Below are 19,741 nucleotides of genomic sequence, written 5' to 3'. Positions count from 1 at the left end.
TTTTAACTTCACTCATCATGGAACAACAAAAAGATCCTTACTGCTGAATGTTTTTTCTTGGAGGTGGGTTGTTTCTGGTTGATTTCCTTCAAGAGATACAGTAGTATCTAGAAGGCTACACAATGTATTTTACAGAAGAGTTTATCATGGCAAATAGTGAAGGATGGTTTACATGTACAACCAGCTGGGTCTGGAATAATATGAGCAATTTGCTGTCCTCAGAGCTCATTTACCATGAAGTACATGTTGACTCTGCTCTGTGTGTGTTCAACTTAGGACATAGAGAATATCTAGTTTCCCTTAGCAATTTCACTGCATCCTTCACAACAGTCTTAATGGTGTCCATGAGGTACTGAAATGTCCCTTAGCAGTACAAACAGAAAGGAAAAGAGTTTGGGTGTTCTATTTTTTCTGGTCTTTTTTAGTAAATAAATGCACTGGAGGGGAAATGAGTGATTATTCACTTTTTTGTGGGTTTTTTTGGAGGGGGGTATCCTATAAGGTCATTTAGAATTGTTAGAAGGTTATGTTCTGATTTTAAGAGGTGTTTATTTTCTCTCAAAGCTATGAAGAAGGAGATTTTGAAAAAGCTGCTGAACTATACAAAAGAGCGATGGAAATAAAAGAAGCAGAAACGTCACTTTTGGGTGGGAAAGCTCCCTCCCGACACTCATCGAGTGGAGATACATTTAGTGTAAAAACAACCCATTCTCCTAATGTTTTCCTTCATCAAGGACAAAGGTAGTAGGAGCAATCACAATTCACTGCAAATAATGAAAAAACATTTGGGACATTAGAATTTAAAACTTACTAAAAATGTTTTTAAGAAATTTTATTTTTACTTTGTCTGATTTAAGTGGCATTTGTATTAAATTGTATTGGGCTACATTGAAGTTTGAGTCATGATTATGTCCGTTTTAGTTAAAAGAATTAACTTCCCACTTGTGTGGGATCCAGGGCTGCTAGAATCCTAAGATGCCATGAAGAATAAGTTGGTCTCTGTTCAACAAGAGCTGGCAGAGCAGTTATGCAGGGAGTTCAAGAACTGCATGATTCTTTCCATCTTTCAAAAGTACTTTACCTCACCATTCCTTATGTTCCTTTTCAGCAGTAGTCTGGCCCAGTTCTCTACCTCAAAGAAAAGTTTCAAGGAATAAAGGGATAATGTTTATGAAAAGTATGAATTGTCTTCTGTAAAATGACTAGTAACAGGAATCTCTGCTACTTTTTTTTTTCAAATCCTAACTTTTCCTTGAGCAGATTGGGCCAAGTCCTCTGCTTTCTGTGCTCTGTACATTGTATATTATTTGTCTGTGTAGTAGATATCTGCATAATCTGAAGTCATTAATGCAGCAACAAATCAAGCTTGTTGGCATTCTTTGGCCTTACCCAAAATTTGGACGTGACATTCTCCTCTTTTTTCTTAAATGGCCTAAATCTGTCTCTTCATTTATCTCCAACTCAAATTAGTCTGCCTTTTATACTGAAAATTAAGTATTTTTTATAGCTTTTGTAAATATTGCCACATTTTGGATATTATTTTGTACCATCTATGTATTTATATATAATAAAATCTTCAATTTTAATACTTGGTAAAAGACAGAATAACCATACTTCACTGTTTTAAAATAAAAGTGCAATTTTAAGTTTCCCCTTTTCTACTCAATACAAGAGGGTTATGTAACTAAGAAGTACATTACCAAAAGGACTGCGTGTTGTCACTACTCGCTGAGTAGTTTGCTCCACTTGAGCTTTGGTGACTGTATAGGCTTTTGGTGAGTTTAAGGCCTGGGTACTCACAGGGTGGTCCATGAACCCACCATCTGGAAGCTTGCTAAAAATTCACTCCTGAGATTCTCCCCAAACCTACTAAATCAGAATCAATTTAGTTATATCCTTGGATGATTCAGATGCACATAAATGTGAAAAGCAATGGTCTAACTCTAAGGCACTACAGTGGTGACTTAAAAGAAATTAGGTAGGGTCTTATAAAGCAAACAGCCTTCTTCCCCCTCTTTTGAGAGACATTCAAGGGGGGGGGGGGGGGGGGAATATGACCATAAGACATCTTTCTGAGTTTGCCAGCTATGAAAGGCACAAAGTAATTTAATTTACAAATATACCAAACATTGATTTTATAATTAAGCTATTAAGAGTTTAAAATTTGATTATTTGGTGATAATAGTAAATTAATACAAGTAATCTATTAAGTTTAAATGCTAAAACTGCTTTAGAAAATAATTTGAGATAAATGTACTAGAAGAACCTTGAAAAAATGCAAAACTAGCAAAAGAGTAATATCCATTTAGTAGCAGTAACAAAATTTGGACTTGAAAAACAGAGAAAATGGAAACTTTTCATATTCTTCAAGTTAATGTTATGGTAAAGTTATTATGGTAAAAATTCACTAATTATATCTGGGGGTAATGTCTATTTCAAAAAGTTTAAGTTTAAATATAATTTTTAAAACTATTTTGATCATACTACTTAATTGTACTACCAACTCAAATGTTTTAATATAGAATGCCTACTTATGAAGAAAAAAATAGCTGGGACAGACATTTCTTTATGTGTATTTGAGGTTCTCAAATTGGAATATTATGTTCACTTTAATATACACCTTCATGATGAAAAAGGTCGCTTTCAACAACTCATAGTTATAAAACTGAATTGCTAGGATCCAAATTATGGTAGTTATAATTAATTTTATTAATAATACTTTATAGAAAGGAATTTAAAAATGCAATTTGGGAGAGGTCAAAGCTTCGTTAATAAATACTCTTAAATGAGATCAACTGAAGGACTTGTATGCATGCATATATGCATAACTAATGGATGGAAGACAGTGGTGGGGGGGGGCGGGGGGAAGTGAGGGCATGTGCCAGGGGGTAGGGGAGGCCGGGGGGAGGTCAATGGGGAAAAAAGGGAGACATATGTACTACTATTTGTAATGCTTTAAACAATAAAATTAAAAATAAATAAATACTCTTAAATGGTTACCTGTGTTGATCAGGGTGTTTGTAGGTATTCAGGGACTATTTTTATATGAAGAAACCCATAGTACATATTTTCTTAACTGTATAAAACATTTGAGTACTACCACAAATTCTCATTAACAATGAGGGAAGGGATTAAAGTTGAACATATGGTTTGTTTTACTAGAATTTAGAGCCTTTGTGCTAAGGCAATTTTGGGTGTGTTTCTCTTTCACATTAGAAACAATAGTGTTAATCTTGTCAAGCACCGTGGGTTTATTTAGTAGTGTGAAATTCAGTAAGGATTAATAATCAGCTGCCTACATATACAAGTTTTCATGGCAATCAGATTGTCAAGAGAGCATTCTAGGTTGCAAAAGATACCTGTTACCAGATTTTTTTTTCTGGTAAAATAATCTAGTAACTATTTTTTTTTTAAATATGTTTTTTTGGTGTGTTTTTTTTTTTTAATTTCAGAGAGAGAGGGATAGATAGATAGAAACATCAATGATATGAGAAATTCATTGATCGGCTGCCTCCTGCACGCCTCATACTGGGGATCGAGCCCACAACCCAGGCATGTGCCCTTGACCAGAATCAAACCCAGGAGGTTAAAAAAGGAATGGGATTTTAAAAGACTGGACTTTTTTTTTTTTTTTTTTTTTTTTTTTTGAGATTCAAACATCTCTAGAAAAGTTAGTTATTTTATAGAAGAATACATTAAATTTTTAAAATATAACAAATGACCTAGCAAGGCAACTTAAGTTTCAAGGCTAGAAAAACTATCCCTCTGCCTTCCTGACATTATTTTAAACACAAGAATCACAATATAGTCCTAAAATCACAAAACTAATATATTGAACATATTTTTGATCTGTGGGGCTTTCTGAAATAAGTTTTTAGAACTTTATTTTACAAGTGGGAAATGCACTTTTTTTTACTAACATTGTCAGCCTACAAATACAATTTAGACATTCCTATCTTCAAAGCAAAAAAATACTAATAATCAGAATAGGAGATTAGCAATAATAGCCTACAGATCTTACCTTGGCTTCTGTCTTCCTCCTTCATGACATCGGGAACCTGAGTGATTTGGGGACTCGCTCAAATAATGGTTACACATGCATGTTTTTATATTGGTCTCCAAACCACTGGAATTTTATTTCAACCAAGGCTCTCTAAGCCTTCATTATTTACATACAACTCTAGGAAAAAACAGTTTTATCAATTTATGATTTAGAGGTCATGATCTGGAAAAATGATACTCTTCCAGTAAATAAATATATCAGTCATTTCAGAGACACTTTAGGCCTCTTTAATGCCCTATCCAGGATAAACCCTTTCCAACATTTAATTACCTGGGGAATCACATTTAAGTGAAATAAAGTATTTATAAGGTAACCCATATCATGGGTATAATCTAGATGATCTTAGCCTAAATTATCCATTACTCCTCAATAAAGTACAGTGATTCCAGGTATATGCCCACAGATGCAGTGATTTCTTTGGTCAATGCAGAAATATAATTTGTACTTCCTCAAAGTACCTTTATCTGTCTACCCATGAAAAAAAACTTACTTTTAGTTGCCTAATTTTGAATATATAATCCACAAGTTTACAACTTTTCCACTGACTACATTTCAATTTGTAATCAGGAACCATTTCCGAGAATGTTATTATTTTATAGGTTAACTATTTTAAATTCATTGCTGACCAAGTTAGTAGTAGTGGGAAGTTTTCTTGTAGAGAACAATTCCAAAACAATGAGTACATGGCCTGCTAGCTCAAATCAACAGGTTGTACCTCTTGCTCTTTTCCCTGTATTTCAGGACCACATACTGCTTTATTGCCCATGGCCCAAACCAGAAAGGATTACTGGAAAGAAAAGGAATGTGTACAGCATCAAATTGGTCCTTTCTTCCATCCCTCACAAAAGGCCAAAACATTTCAATGGCTAAGTTTTCAATAAAACTTATAACTGCCTAAAATAATCCTTTCAACTTTTCTTACTAGAATGAAACATGAGTTTTAGGAGAGTTATTGATTCAGTTGAGGGTGAGGTAACAACAAGTAACAGTAACAGTATTTTCAAAAAGTATAACAATTTAACAAAGAATACACATCAATTGATGTTGCCCTAAGTTTTGTCAGTTTTAAAATGACTTTTTTTAATTGCAAAGGAATAGGTTTAAACACAGAAAATAAAATATAGTCCAGTCCATTATCTACATATTCTTCATCTTGGCCATGAGATCTTCCAAGCTTTCACCAGAATCTTCCACTGTTACATCAGGAACAGAATCTTCTTGCTATCAACAAATGAGGGAAACATAGTGAAACAATAACCTAAAATTCTTGATGCTTAGAAATATATAATCAGTAAGCTTTAACCATGTTCAACAAGTTTACAAAGTAAACTTTCTTTAGTACATATACCTTCTAATTTTTAGGAGAGACAAAGTCCTTTACTTTTCCACACCAGTCTTTTGATTCACAAGGCAGTAATTTCAATATTCCTGAGATATCTACTAAAGTGGTACTTTTAAATGGTATTGTGGCTAAAACTACTAATTTAGAAATATAATATTTTCATTAATCAAAATCTATTTGACTTGATCCATTAATAAGTATGTCCATATTAGCACTGAATACATCTCTTTCAGACATCTTAATGCCTATAGTAAAATATTTAATACAGAAAGTATTGTGCTGGCATTATAAAGGATGAAGATGAAAGATAAACACTTTTTTCATGTTATTTACTTATGGTAAATCAGATTTTAGATGTACCTTTTGGGGAACTGTATAGGCCACTGTAATTCCTTCAGGTAAGTCAGGAACTGGACCTGAAGAATTTTTCAGTTCCTCTTCTGAAACCTCAGATACCAACTCAATACCTGTAGAGTTAAATTGGACCTTATTACAGTTTTTGAGGAACTTAAGCAATAACAACTCAAACTTGTGTAACATTAATTATGAGATTCCCTCCCATAAAAGATATGTCATATGCTGCCATTTCCATTTATGAAAGGACTCCTACCCCACTCATTGTCTTCATGTATTATCTCTTCCTCTTCTTGAACAACCTCCTTTTTGGGCAGTGCTGCTACCTTTTTCTGTAGAAATCAAACAGTATCAAAGTATTTTTATTCACTCTCAGTTCTCCCAAGCATTAATCAATAATTCAGGCAGGCTTTTTATCCTACCAAAAGCAAAAGAGGACTTTGAACAGAATTTTCATTTGGAGGCATGGTAAATAAATTAAAAGTTTAAGGACCCAGAATCCAATTATCTTAAATTCCAAATCCAAATAATTTTTTTTCTTTTTTTAAGCTATTATCCTATGCAACATGTTCTCTCACACATTCTGATAGACTGGCATATACCTTATATTCTTCCTGCTGTTTCCTGCAATTTCTGTCATCGCACTGAGGATTTGGCTTCATGGACATAGTAGGAAAAAAATCCTGCATTGCATTGTATCCGAGGTAAAAACTAACAGTACCAAATTTTAACAGAAACCTGGAAAAACAAATCAAAGTAGACTTAAATAAATAAAAGGATAAAAGTATTTTAAAAATCAGATTTTTTTAAAAATTAAGTCTTTATTGTTGAAAATATCACCCCCATTCTGTAACAAGGAACAAAGAAGACAAATTTATTATCTTGTTTTCAGGGCCTGGCTCATAAAAGATATTTGTTGAATGAAAGCAGGAAAGAAAACTCTTTCATCAGCCATAGAACTCTTTTTTGAAACTCTAATAAAGATAAAATGCTGCCAATTAAACTATGGTTATGTCAACAACTTTAAAAAGCATGCTGATTTTAGAGGGATTAAAATGTGGAAGAATGATATATTAAAAATTCCTGAGACATGGTACTAAATCTAACCAATTTAAAATATTTTATATAAAACTTACTATAAGGTTTACAATCTTAAATGTATAGTTCAATACAATTTTACAAATGTATTCACCCATGCAATCACTACCAGATCAAAATATAGAACGTTTCCAGTATGCCACATAGCTTTCTGTGCTCCCTGCTGGTCAAATCTGATTCTTTTTAGAAAATCATGTATATAAGATAAACAGCAAAAGGAAAAATATTTGCAAATTTATGTTCTTTTTTATTGTTTCTAGAAAAAGAGAAACATCAATCTTAGTTTCATTGGTTGATTCTTGTTTTTTAAATTTTATTTATTGACTGATTTTTAGAGAGAAAGGAAGCGAGGAGGAGAAAAAGAAACATCGATTTGTTGTTCCACATATTTATGAATTCACTGGTTGTTTCTTAAATGTGCCCTGACAGGGGCTCGAACCTGCAACCTTTGTGTATCAGGACGTCACAATAACCAACTCAGCTAGGGTGTAAATGTATGTTCTTAATATACATCAAGGAAAAACAAAAAAAAATTGAGCAGAGAATATGAGCACATAATTCACATAAAAGTACAAGTTGCTCAAGTTATCACAAAAAACAAAATGGAAAGAGATACCCATTCTTCACCTATTAGATTCACCAAGATTAAAGAGTTTTACAATATCAAATTATATCAAACGTGTAGGTGGACTAGGTACTCCTATACTGTGATGGAAATATACAATCCCTTTGAAAGAAAAATTTAGTAATATGTCAAAAAAAATTTGCATAAGCCCAGAAACTCCACTCCTAAAAATTAAAACTGTACAAAAATCTAGTATACAAAGATATGTGAAAAGCTATTGTTTGCAGCATTATTAATAATTTAAAATCAGTAAGCAGCCTAATTGTCCATCAATAGAGGGCTTATACTATAAATATGACATGTAAGAGAGTAATTTATAGCCATGATTTCCCCCTTTTCATATCATTCTATGAAATGTTTTGTTTAGTTTGCACAAGCTATGAAATAGCTCTAGACAGTTGCCTTAAGAGTTCTTATGTATGCTTTTTACAATATCTTTGCTGGTAGTGGACACTTCTGGTATCAGAGTGCCTCCCTATAGCATGTTGCAGTTCGTTCTTATATTGGAGGTTTAGGAAACATAACTAAGCTTATTAGAGTTGTAACATAAAATGGCCTGAGAGAGGGAACCCCTTAAAGAGTTGTACTTTTAATTAAGTGTAAATTGATTCAAAAACTCTTTGACATTAATTTTAGCTGTAAAGAAACCTTTGTCCTTTTTAGTTATAGTCTAGGAGGTCAATGATTTTCAACCGGTGTGTTGTAATAATCTTTTTTAAATACGTTTTTATTGATTTTAGAGAGAAAGAGGAAGGGAGAGAGAGGAAAAAAAACACCAAAAAACATTGATGAGAGAGAAGCATTGACTGGCTGCCTCCTGCATGCCATCAAGCCTGCAACACGGGTATGTGCCCTGACCAGGAATGGAATCGGTGACCTCTTGGTGCACAGGACAACACCCAACCAACTGAGCCACACTGGCCAGGGCTGCAAGAATTTTTAAAACATGCAATACCTGTCCATTTAAATTATGTCTAGTAAGGTATATTACATACAAATAAAAAGTATATGATATACATAGTATATAAAATAAAAATATATGTATATTTAAAACTAAATTTTAAAAACTAAATTAAATACTTTGCTGGTAGTTCCTATATTTAAAATATTTCATGAAATATATATATATTTTTTTATCAAAACAAGACTATTCAGAAAAATTAACCTCCACTCACTTTAACACATTTTGTACCAAGATCCCAGCAACCACGCCCATAGTGGTAGGAAGACTGGCAGCACAAACACCCTCTCGTTTCAGAGTCTTTTCATCAATATTTGCAGCAACTACAAGTGGTGGGGCACACTACATGAAAAAGAAAAGAAAATATATTTCAAAGAAAGGGGAAAAGTATGTGTTCCACGTAGCAGTTAATTATATTCAAAGTCTGTTTTTCTTTGAACTGTAATACATATTCAATGCCCCTAGGAACTCTTGTATTTAGTGAAAAATAACCCAAAATTAATTATACATACTGCAAAACAAGCAGATTCTCCAGGAATTATAAGCTGTATGTGCCCCGAAACTGCATTTTCACTGACCCCAGACTCCATCCATGTTTGTCCAAGTTCATTACAAGCCTTGACAGAAGTAGATAAAAATAAAAGAAAGGACATAAAAGAGCATGACGTAACGTGCCATAATTTCTTTTCATGAAAAAGTGGCGTTTAACTAAGTGGATTACCATGAATTTTTTAAAATTAATTTTCAGAATAAAAAGTTAAAGTTGTAAATAATGGAATTCCTTGGCAATTGTTACTCTCTGTTTAGGGGAGAGGTCAATGGGGGGAAAAGGAAACATATGTAATACTTTCAACAATAAAGAATTTAAATTTTTAAAAATAATAAATAAAATAAACTGACAGGTAAGCAGTCAATAAACATCTAATTAAATTAAGTCTATTGGATTTCTTATTACATTAATGTAAAACTTCATTTTTCTAAAATTAGTTCAGCAACAAAAATGCAAAACTTCATTTGAAAAGCTGAAAACACAATAATTTAAAGAAAAGAATTCAGTTTTATTTTTCAGAAACCATGTTTAAAGGCAATTTATATATATATTTATATCTTTACTGAAAAATAAAGTAGCAAAAGTTAAAACCAAAGCTGACCAAGAGTATTATAAGATATTCATTTATTTTAAAAATTGTACATCACAACTATCTGCTATTTTATAGTTTCCCCTGTTGGCATCAGAGAGTAGGATATTGAAACCTATGCCACAATAGCAAGGCTAAGCAAGTCCCACAGCCATTAGAAAACATTTCAAAAGTAGGCTAAGGGAACATTAAAAATAAGTAAAACACATTATAAAAGGGTTTAGATGTAGAACTATTTTTAGGATGGGAAATATATACTGATAGAAGATACAGAATAGATAAATCCATGAGTGTAACATTTTACACCGTAGGAATACTCACTGTATTTATTGCCATTCGAGCTTCAAAATTATCCACACAGCTAAGAACTAGGTCAACAGGTTTTCCATCTTCTAATCCACCATTACTAGGCAAAGAAAATAAATGTTATTTGAAAAAAATCAGGACACAAAATACACTCTAATTAGACTTTATTTGTTCAGTCACACATTTGCTATTTCAGTAAATGTTTAAGTATTATTATAATATACTAAGTATTTAATATTAAAGATCCAGTATATATAGAGTATTGAGTAACTATTATGAATATAACATCAATGATATTATAGTACTTTTTACACAAGACCTACAAGGATGCAAGTGTAAAGTCTGTTTACAAAAGTTACCATTTACCTATTAGCTTTCAGACTTTTATTTAAATGTAATAAGTTAATTGAATACAATTCATTATTTTAGTGGTATCACAAGAGTCTCTGCAGAAAACCACTTTCAGACAGAAATATATTCTAGAACATAAAATGTATAATTGAGGATTCCTTGTTATACTATTATAATAATAGGGGTTTGGGGTTAGTTTTTCTTTTGTTGTTACCATTGTATTTTGGACAATATATACTTTTTACTGAGCTCCGAGTATATAAAAATTATACAAAAATTTACTATCCTAAAAACAAAACTATATTTCATTCTACCAATGCATTAAATTAATCATCAGCACATTTTCTATAATACTTGTTTAACTGAGCTGGACATATGCAAAATATTCATAAGTAAAATTTTACCTTATTCTATCCATGAAATGTTGAAAGTTTTCTACTGTGGTTATGTTATAGTTGTGTACTTCAAAAAGAACATCAGGATTAATGTTCCTAAGAGGGGAAAAGGAATGATTATAGGAGGAACAGTAAGAGAAAGCAGGAAAAAGTACTAAAGATCATTTAACAGAGATCAGAGAAATGGAATTTAAGCTATTCAAAGAAAATACCAAGTCCTCTTCTACCTCTTTTGTCCCACATCAAGGACTAAGTTCAAGGACTAGGTTTATCATGTGTAGATTATTAGAAGGCTTACAAAAATGTTCCCACAGCCTGTGTACTGAAAATTAAGTCTTATCCCCTCCGTTAGCTACATTTCAGCCTGACAAAAGAGCTCCTTTGTTCCTTATTCAATTCAGTGCATTCAATTTTCTTTGGGCTCACAAAGAAAATTCCTAGAGCAAGGGTCGGCAACTTATGGCCTTTCCATCAAAATTGACCTGCCACCTATTTTTGTAAGGTCTGCAAGCTAATAAAGGCTTTTACATTTTTAAATGGGTGCAGAAAAGAAAGTCAAAAGAACACCAAACATTTCATGACATGTAAAAAATAAATAAAATTTTAATTTCAGAGCCCATAAACAAAGTTTTATTGGAGCAGAGCCATGCTCACTCGTTTTTATATTGCCTACAGATGCTATTACACTATAAGTGCATAGCTGAGCAGTTTTGACAGAGACCATACAGCCCTCAAAGCTAAAGTATTTACTATCTAGTCCTATGAAGGAAAAGGTTGCCAACCCAGATCCAAGAGGTAAGACAATTCTTTGCAGAAGTGAAACCTGCATTCCTATAGAGAAAAATTCAGGTCCATTTATGCATTAGATTAACTCATACCAAATACACAAAGATTTCACTAAATAGAGTCTTTAATTGCTATTCCTCTTACCTCAAAGTATGTTCTGCTGCTTGAACTTTACTTAATCCTGCTTGATGAGGTTGGAAGAAAAGTCTATTCATATTGGCCAGTTCCACCTTATCATAGTCAAAGAGTAGTAACTAAAATGAAAATAGTGATATTGTGATGAAAAACATAAGAAAGAATGAACTAGTGAGTTGTACATTTGATGGGTTTAACAGTTTGGCAGTAATAATAAACTCTGAAACTCTAGATGCCATATATTCAGGGGTGGGCAAACTTTTTGACTCGAGGGCCACAATGGGTTCTTAAACTGGACCGGAGGGCCGGAACAAAAGCATGGATGGAGTGTTTGTGTGAACTAATATAAATTCAAAGTAAACATCATTACATAAAAGGGTACGGTCTTTTTTTTTTTTTTAGTTTTATTCATTTCAAACGGGCCGGATCCGGCCCGCGGGCCGTAGTTTGCCCACGGCTGTATTAACTCATTTAATGACCATATGAGGTAAGTATGTAGATACTATTATCCTCATTTTAGAAAGAACTAGGACATTTGCTCAAAAGCCACTCAGCTAATTTGTAGTGGAAAAGGGATTTGAATCCAAACGTTCTCAATGTAGCATCTGTACCCTAACCACAATGCTGTACTGACTCTCTAAATATTTGCTAAGAAATTAATGTTCATTTCATTTCGTTCCTATTTTTGCTAAAAGCCAAGAACCCATTAGATAAATAAAATTTTTCAATAAGATAAATACAAATGCCATAACTTAAAACTATAGTAAAGCATGATTCCTTTTGTGAATATGACACTACATATACAACCATGCCATGGCTAAAGCATTATTCCAAATAGAATTACTAACCAACCACTTATTTATTGTTTCCTGCTATATATTTAGAAATGACAGTGTTACACACACACACACACACACACACGCACACTTTAAAATGGCCAAAAGATCCCATTTCTTATCAGTAAGAACAGGTTGGACCCAAGGATTTCCAAGTTCCCTTCCTTGGTCTAAAATTCTGTGACTTTGTAATACAATTCTCAGCAACCTAAATTTAACAGTAAAAACAAAAATGGTATTTTCTTCTTCTCAATACAGAAACACTAACCTGACCCATAAAAACAGCATGTAAGTAACCCTTAAAATCTTGGTAGAAAAGATATCACTTATGACCCCTATGATAATTTTCTAACCCTAGGGTCTCCAAAATATGATTTATTTAAACTCATTCAACAATATTTACTAGATCAGGACAAGCATTAAGTCTGAGTTTTAGCCTCATAGCTGGTTTATGAATAAGTTGCGGGAAATCCTAAATTTGGGGACAAGAAGTGTGACTCTGCCACTAATTAGCTCCAGTCATGAATAATAAGTCACTTTCACTTTTTAGGGCTGTATCCTCATCTATAAAATAAAGCAGCTGATATGGATCTAGTAATCCAGGGTGTGCTGGGGATTCCGGAAACTTTCAGAAATAAGACTTGGTCTCTGGGTCTCTAATCTTCCACTTCCCTACTTAACTTCATGAATTACCTTCTTTTTTATCTGTTTTACACATTGGAGAAAGAGTTCTGAAATATGCCTATGTGTAGATCCTTAGCATACAACCTTGAGTGCACACTGGAATCATTTAGGACAGCGGTTCTCAACCTGTGGGTCGCCAACCTGTGGGTCGTGACCCCTTTGGGGGTCGAACGTCCCTTTCACAGGGGTCGCCTAAGACCATCTGAAAACACATATATAATTACATATTGTTTTTGTGATTAATCACTATGCTTTAATTATGTTCAATTTGTAACAATGAAAATATATCCTGCATATCAGATATTTACATTACGATTCATAACAGTAGCAAAATTACAGTTATGAAGTAGCAACGAAAACAATTTTATGGTTGGGGGTCACCACAACATGAGGAACTGTATTAAAGGGTCGTAGCATTAGGAAGGTTGAGAACCACTGATTTAGGAAGTTTTTAAAAAAATACAGATGTCTGGGTCCCATTCCCAGAGATTCTGGTTAACTTTTTATGGGGTGCAGTGTGGACATCAGAATTTATTAAAACTTCTCAGGTAATTCTAATTACAGCATTGTCTGATAATCACTGTTCTAGATCCTTGCTACTCATAATGTGGCCTGGGCAAGCATTACCTAAAGGTAGTTAGAAATACAGAAGCACTTCCCCGATTTTACTATGCGTATGAATCGTCTGGCAATCTTGTTAAAATACAGATTCTGATTCAGCATGTCTGGGGTGGGCCTGGGAGTCTTCATTTCTAACAAACTCCCAAATGATGTGATGCTTCTACTTCAGGGACCTGACTTTGAGTAGCAAAGATGCAGAGATTCTTAAAGTGCCATTCCTGGAATAACATCAGAATCACCTGGGAACTTGTTAAAAATTAAAATTCTTAGATCCACCTGAAACCTACAGGATCAAAACCACTGAGGTAGGTAGGGTCTGGCAATCTGTGGTTAAGTAAGCCTTCCAAGGGCTTCTGATGCACACTCAAACCTGAAAACCATGGATTTCCATGATCTGTGCTATCCTTGATCAGTCAGCTATAAGCAACTGTTGGCTGGCTTTTGTAAGCCTCTTTACAGACTTTGAAATGTTAAACATTTTTAGTATTTTGATGTTTTCTTTTCTATATTGATAAATGAGTGCCAACTTTGAAACCACTTCCCTTTAAAAATTTGGTGCATGCGGTAAACAAACATATTAAAAAATATTGATAAACTTTATGGGAAAGTGCATGCTTTATCAAAATGACAAATTAAAGGGTATACATTTGTGGAAAGCTTATGTATTAAACCACTATATATTTAACATCATGGACTCAGGCTTTATAAGCCTAAGATTGGTAGACTGATACCTAATATAAGGTCACTTCTCCTTCTTATCCACAATCTAAACCAATTTTAGAAAAAAATAAACATATATATATATATGTATATATATGTATATATATATATACACACATATGTGTGTGTATGTGTATGTATGTGTATATATATATATATATATGAATTAAAAAACATCTGGAGCATTCTCCAGTTCAATTTCAAACACTTAAGTCCAAATTGTTTATATATTTTACCCCAAACAAAAATGTTCCTGAACACAATTAGGTAGTCCTTGTTTTTAATCAGCAATAATATCAGCTTCCAATTTGGTAGGGTTATGTCTTAACCCCCTCTGGTAGAAAGAAAAATCTGAATAAATACACCATAAATCAATAAACCATCAGTAATGGGGGGAGAGGGGGAGATTATAATTTGTACCTGATTTACTCCAGAAGTGAGTAGTTCTTTACATGATAGGCAAAGAGAAATGTTTTTACCTTACCAATGCCACATCTTGTCAGCATTTCAGCAGTCACACTACCAACTCCACCAACACCTACTATTGCTACAGCAAAGGTACGGATTTTCTGTAAAATGCAAAATTATATATGTCTTGGTTAATAAGTCTTCCTCAAAAATTATTTTAATTTATTGAAATCATCTTCAAAAACTTGGAAAGGTTTATCATACCTCATAGTCGCTTACAATTCCCATTCGTTTCAAAGCCATCAGGCGGCTTAAAACAAAGAAACAAAAAATGTTTTAAAGGTTACACAATCTTAGTGACATAGGTAAACATATATCACAGAAAATAGACTCCAAAAGTCAATCATTGCTAATCTTTTAAAAGAGGAGAAATCTTTCCATCAGTTCAGTTTTACCAGATGAAACTAAATCAATGGGGCAGCTTTAAGAACACTAATGCCTGAATACACTTCCAGCCCATGCAACAAGATTTTTTAAATTGGAAATAATTTTCCCTCAACGTTTCTAAGATATGACTTCAGTGTCTTCTAGCTTCTGGAATTTTATGATGTGCCCTAATGTGAATCTATTTTCATCCATTGTCTGAGTACTTAGTGGACAATATCAAATTATTTTTCAGTTCTGGGAAATTTCCTTGAATTTGATGATTTCCTTGTTTGTTTTTCCTGGATTATCTTTCTGGAACTCCTATTATTTGGAAGTTGGACACTTGGACTGATCCTCTATTCTTATTTCCTTTTTCTATTTTCCATCATTTTAGTTTCCTACTCTATTATCTGGATTTTTTTTCAACTTTATTTTCCAATCTTTCTATTGAAATTTTCATTTTTACTACTCTCCATTTTCAAGAATTCTTTTTAACCATTTGAATGGTTTTTTTTGGTTTGTTTGTTAGCACCTTGTTCCGTTTCATTTACAACACACCATCCCTCATCTGGGGATAATGATAATGTTGGGGATGTGTTATTTTGTTCTGTTATATTTTGTTTGTTTTATGTTAGGAGCTTCTCTCATGCTTTGTTCTGCTCATATTTAAGAATCAGACATTAACAAAGCAAAGATGTGGGCAATGCTTGTTTGACTTTGGGCTTCACCATAAAGTGATCTGGCTGAGCTATTCAGCAGAAACCCACAATATTACTGTCTTTCAGTCTTTCTTCTTGGTTCTATCATCTTCTCTGGAGAAAAATCTTTCAATTTCCAACCTGAAAGGTGTTTATGGCTGTCCGTTTAGAGGTGTTAAGTGGAAGAGCAAGGCTGGGAGTCATTGCATTCAGTATGTAAACAAGGACCTGTTTCAATTAATAGAAATCCCCCGTTTTATTCCCTCCAATGAGTAAATCTCTAGTCTTCTCTTTTGACAGGGAAGAGGCATTAGCATTAGCTCAGCTACAAAAAGTGAAGTAGGAAACCTGGGCTCTGTTTCTTCAACAGATTTTCAATCATATCTTTTTTCTAGCCCTACCTTAACCCCTTCTAGAAGTACCTGTGCCCAATTCTGAGCCTTTGGGGAATTCTGTGGTGTAAACTGGATTGCAGGCTTGAGAATCAACTTCTTTAGATCCATTAAATCAGTTATCAGTCATCCATCACTTATCTATTTCTAAGACTTTGTTACTATAATCTTCAAGTACAGGAACCTAATCATCCTCATTTTTAATAGAAACCCTCTGTTTTTTCAATGGGGATTATTCTTTTATAAAATTCCTTTACTGTCATCTTGGTGGGATTAGGTAGACAAGGATAATCAATGCCTGTGATCAATCTGCCATCTTTACCTTGATGCTGTCTTTAATCTTCATAAATAACCTTAGAAAAATGTATTGCAATCCCCTTTTACAAATGAGAAAAAAGATTCAGGTTAACTTGGCCACGATTAGCTAAATGGCAAACAAGTATTCAGAGCTGAGTTTTTAAACTAGCATTTGAAACCAGGTTTTCTAACTTTAAAGCCTCTGCCCCCCTTTCAATTTTCTCCATATGCCTATAATTATATTCTATAACAGACAATTTTAGTTATTTGATCATTTCACAACCACTGAGTTTCTCAAATTAAAGTAAAAGTTCTTTGAGGGTCACAGGCTTTCTATTATATTTCTTTTGTGTCACTTCATGCAATTAAAATGAAGCTGAGCACTTACAAACCCGTCTCCTATATTTTTTGATGACCCTGTACTTTATAATTCCTACTACTCATATTTCAATCCAATGTTTACCTTTCTATATATCTCACACTCACCTGGTAAATCCCTGGAGGGAAATGACCATGTCTACTTTGTATTCCCAATGTCTATGCGTAAGAGATATTCAATAAATGGTAGATAATATCATCCAGGAGGCTGGAGATGAAAAGGTGTTCACTAAATACAGCATTTGCTAAACAAACAATTTAAAAAATTAAGGCTGACGTTTATCAAACACCCACGTACTAGTGAAGAGCTTTGGGTGACAACTGCCATTTCTTACGCAGCCGTTTTAATAAAGACAAAAGGTGCAAATAAGAAAATACTAAATGTTTAATTGGAGTTCTGAAAGTCTGTGATTATTACAATGTCAACGGGTGGTCTCATGTTAAAACAATGTCTGAAAGATGAATCCAAATATATCATCTACATCTCTTTGCTTTTCATTCTTGGACGGAGTATTTCAAAACCTTCATTTGTAAAACTAGAAAATGTTGAAGGGTGCTGAAGGGAATAGTTTCCACTCGTTCTGGTTAGAGATGTCAGTTCATGCTAACTCAAACTCTTAAAAATGTTGGATCATAAGCTCTTCCTGTTTGGCAACACAGTGAAAATACACGCGCCCTCCTTAAAGAAAAAAGAGCAACATCACCACCTTTCCTGTTTCACCCACTTTAAAATTTTCACCTACTTTAAAAAGTATCCAATTTTTTTTTTAGCCACACTACTTAGTGGCTTATTTCTTTTTAATGGGGGGACAGTTCCATGGGAACTTGGAGCAGACCAGGCCTTTCTATGCACCCCTAGTCCCATGACCCGAGGCAAGTCCCAGCAGCTCTCCAAGCCTCGATGCTCTCACCTATAAAAAGGAGGTAAGCCCCCGCCGGTGTGGCTCAGCTGGTAGAGCGTCGGCCTGCTGACTGAAGGGTCTCGGTTCGAGTCCTGGTCGGGGCGCATGCCCGGGTAGCGGGCTTGATCCCCAGAAGGGGGCGAGCAGAAAGCAGCCGATCCATGACTCTCTCTCATCATGGATGTTTTTTTCTCTCTCTCTCTCTCCCTCCTCCTTAAAAAAAATAAAAATAAAAAAGGAGGTAAAATCACAGCAGCCATCCCCTAGGGTGGTGGGGAGGAGGGCAATGCATGCGTTAGCATAGCAGGTGGTGAAAGCGCAGGCAATGTCAGCGTGGGTCCTGAACAATAAAGTCTTGTACCGAAGCTTCGCATGTACAAGCCGGTCTAAGAATTGCACACACGCGGAGGTTCCCAGGCCCCACACTATTCTCCCCTCGCCCGAGGTTCCTCAGCTGCTGGGAGCGGGATGGGAAGCCAGTGAGGCGGACTCTGCAGCCCTCCCCGCTTCCCCACCGCGCTATGTGCACGCCTTCTTGGGACGCGAGAAAGGAAGCGGGGGCAGAGCTGGTCAAGCCCAAGGGCTCTGGAGCTAACCGAGCTCGGCCCACCACGCCCCCGATGGAGGAGCTTGTGTGAGGCTCGAAGTGTACGTTTTAAAGGTGGTGTCACCTTCTGCAAGTCCTTCTCGTGGGCTCTGTGGGACCCACACATAGAGCCCGGGCGGCCGGACACTGGACGCGCGTCCTGGGCGGGCACGGGAGCGGCACCATATGGCTGCACCACTTGTGGTTTTGGTTTGTTAGTTTGTTTGAAATCACATCTTGGACCTGTATGTACTAAGGTCTTGCCGTGTCTGTTGGAAACAGGACCCCAGAACAAGGAAAGGGAGGAGGGAGGCCGCGTGGCTGGACGCGGGTCGGGGGAGCGCCCCACTCCCGGCCGGCCCCTCGGAGAAGGCGGCTTCGCCCCTCACGCCCGCCTCCGCCCCGCGGTCACCTGTAGGGGTTGGAGTCCACCACCTCCGGGCTCATCTTCTCGATGCGGGCCCGGCCGCCGCCTCCGTCGCCGCCCCCCAGGGCCCGCCGACTTCTTTCTCGGGCCAGTTCCCGCTCCAGCTCCTCAACCCGCCGCTGCAGCCGCTCCACAGACTCGGCCATGGCTGGGGCTCCGGCTGCCAGCGCTCCCTGCCCCGGCCGTCGCCGCCGCCGCCGCCCCACACTGACTGGGTTGCTGGCCAGTAAGGAGTATCTAAGGCGGCACCGAGCGGCCCGGCCCCCCTAGCCCAGGACCTGCTCCCAGCGCCTCACAGAAAGACACGTCTCCGCCACTCCCGCCGGCGTCCCGCGGTACCACTTCCGGTTGCAGTCATCACTCCCTCAGAAACAAACACACACAACACACCCACCCCTTCTAACTTGTCTCCTTTGCCGGGTCCCAAGAGACCAGGCCTCAGCAGGGCCGAGGTCCTCAGCGTCCAGAGCGGGCGGCCGGCACTATTGCCATGCCGAGTGGGCGGCTCAGAGAAACACCAGGAACTTTTATTCCTGGGCTCGAGGTCCAAACGGACCCTTTTCAGAAGCGGACGCTATAGGTCTTCCGCAACAGGTGTAGACCTGGCAGAGGCCTCTGCCTTCTTATTTGCCGGTCGCGACTGACGCGGCTTTGCCGTCTTTAAAACTGAGGCCTCCGATTCTGAGGCTGACTGCTCGTTTAAAATCCAAACACGAGAGCGGTTCTCCGGACATTTCCCAAGCAGAGCCGGAATCACCGGGATTCAGCGGGCCTGTGCTGTTCAGCAGCTGTGCCGAACTTGTGTGTGATT

The 19,741-nt window shown here is 36.2% G+C and overlaps 2 protein-coding genes across 3 annotated transcripts in view; one reads left to right on the top strand and one right to left on the bottom strand.

Moving 5' to 3' along the window:
* The window catches only part of NPHP3 (nephrocystin 3), a 35,681-nt gene extending 33,635 nt beyond the window's left edge, over window positions 1-2,046 (top strand). The window contains exon 27 of the mRNA XM_070433410.1: window positions 565-2,046. Within this exon, the coding sequence (XP_070289511.1) occupies window positions 565-745 (181 nt within the window). The 3' untranslated portion in view covers window positions 746-2,046. The remainder of the gene's footprint in view (window positions 1-564) is intronic.
* Window positions 401-19,691, bottom strand: UBA5 (ubiquitin like modifier activating enzyme 5). Of its 2 annotated transcripts, XM_070433414.1 has the most exons (13): window positions 18,916-19,691; window positions 17,927-18,130; window positions 15,089-15,134; window positions 14,896-14,985; window positions 11,565-11,674; window positions 10,644-10,730; window positions 9,904-9,988; window positions 8,956-9,060; window positions 8,658-8,785; window positions 6,362-6,497; window positions 6,016-6,091; window positions 5,766-5,872; window positions 401-5,284 (listed from the first exon to the last, which is right to left on the bottom strand). In XM_070433414.1, the coding sequence occupies exons 1-13, from the start codon at window positions 19,074-19,076 to the stop codon at window positions 5,201-5,203; spliced, it is 1,419 nt and encodes a 472-aa protein (XP_070289515.1). In that variant the 5' UTR covers window positions 19,077-19,691; the 3' UTR covers window positions 401-5,200. The 2 variants fall into 2 exon arrangements, with proteins under 2 accessions (XP_070289515.1, XP_070289517.1); XM_070433416.1 differs by lacking the exon at window positions 17,927-18,130 and having other exon boundaries at window positions 18,916-19,680.
* Window positions 19,692-19,741: the final 50 nt, after the last annotated feature.

Source organism: Myotis yumanensis, unplaced genomic scaffold, assembly GCF_028538775.1.
Source record: "Myotis yumanensis isolate MYYU_CA2020_CCGP unplaced genomic scaffold, mMyoYum1.0.hap1 SCAF_14, whole genome shotgun sequence".
In the NCBI taxonomy this organism is placed as follows: domain Eukaryota; kingdom Metazoa; phylum Chordata; class Mammalia; order Chiroptera; family Vespertilionidae; genus Myotis; species Myotis yumanensis.
The sequence above is the reverse complement of the archived record's forward strand: the minus strand, read 5'-3'. Positions and strand labels throughout refer to the sequence as shown.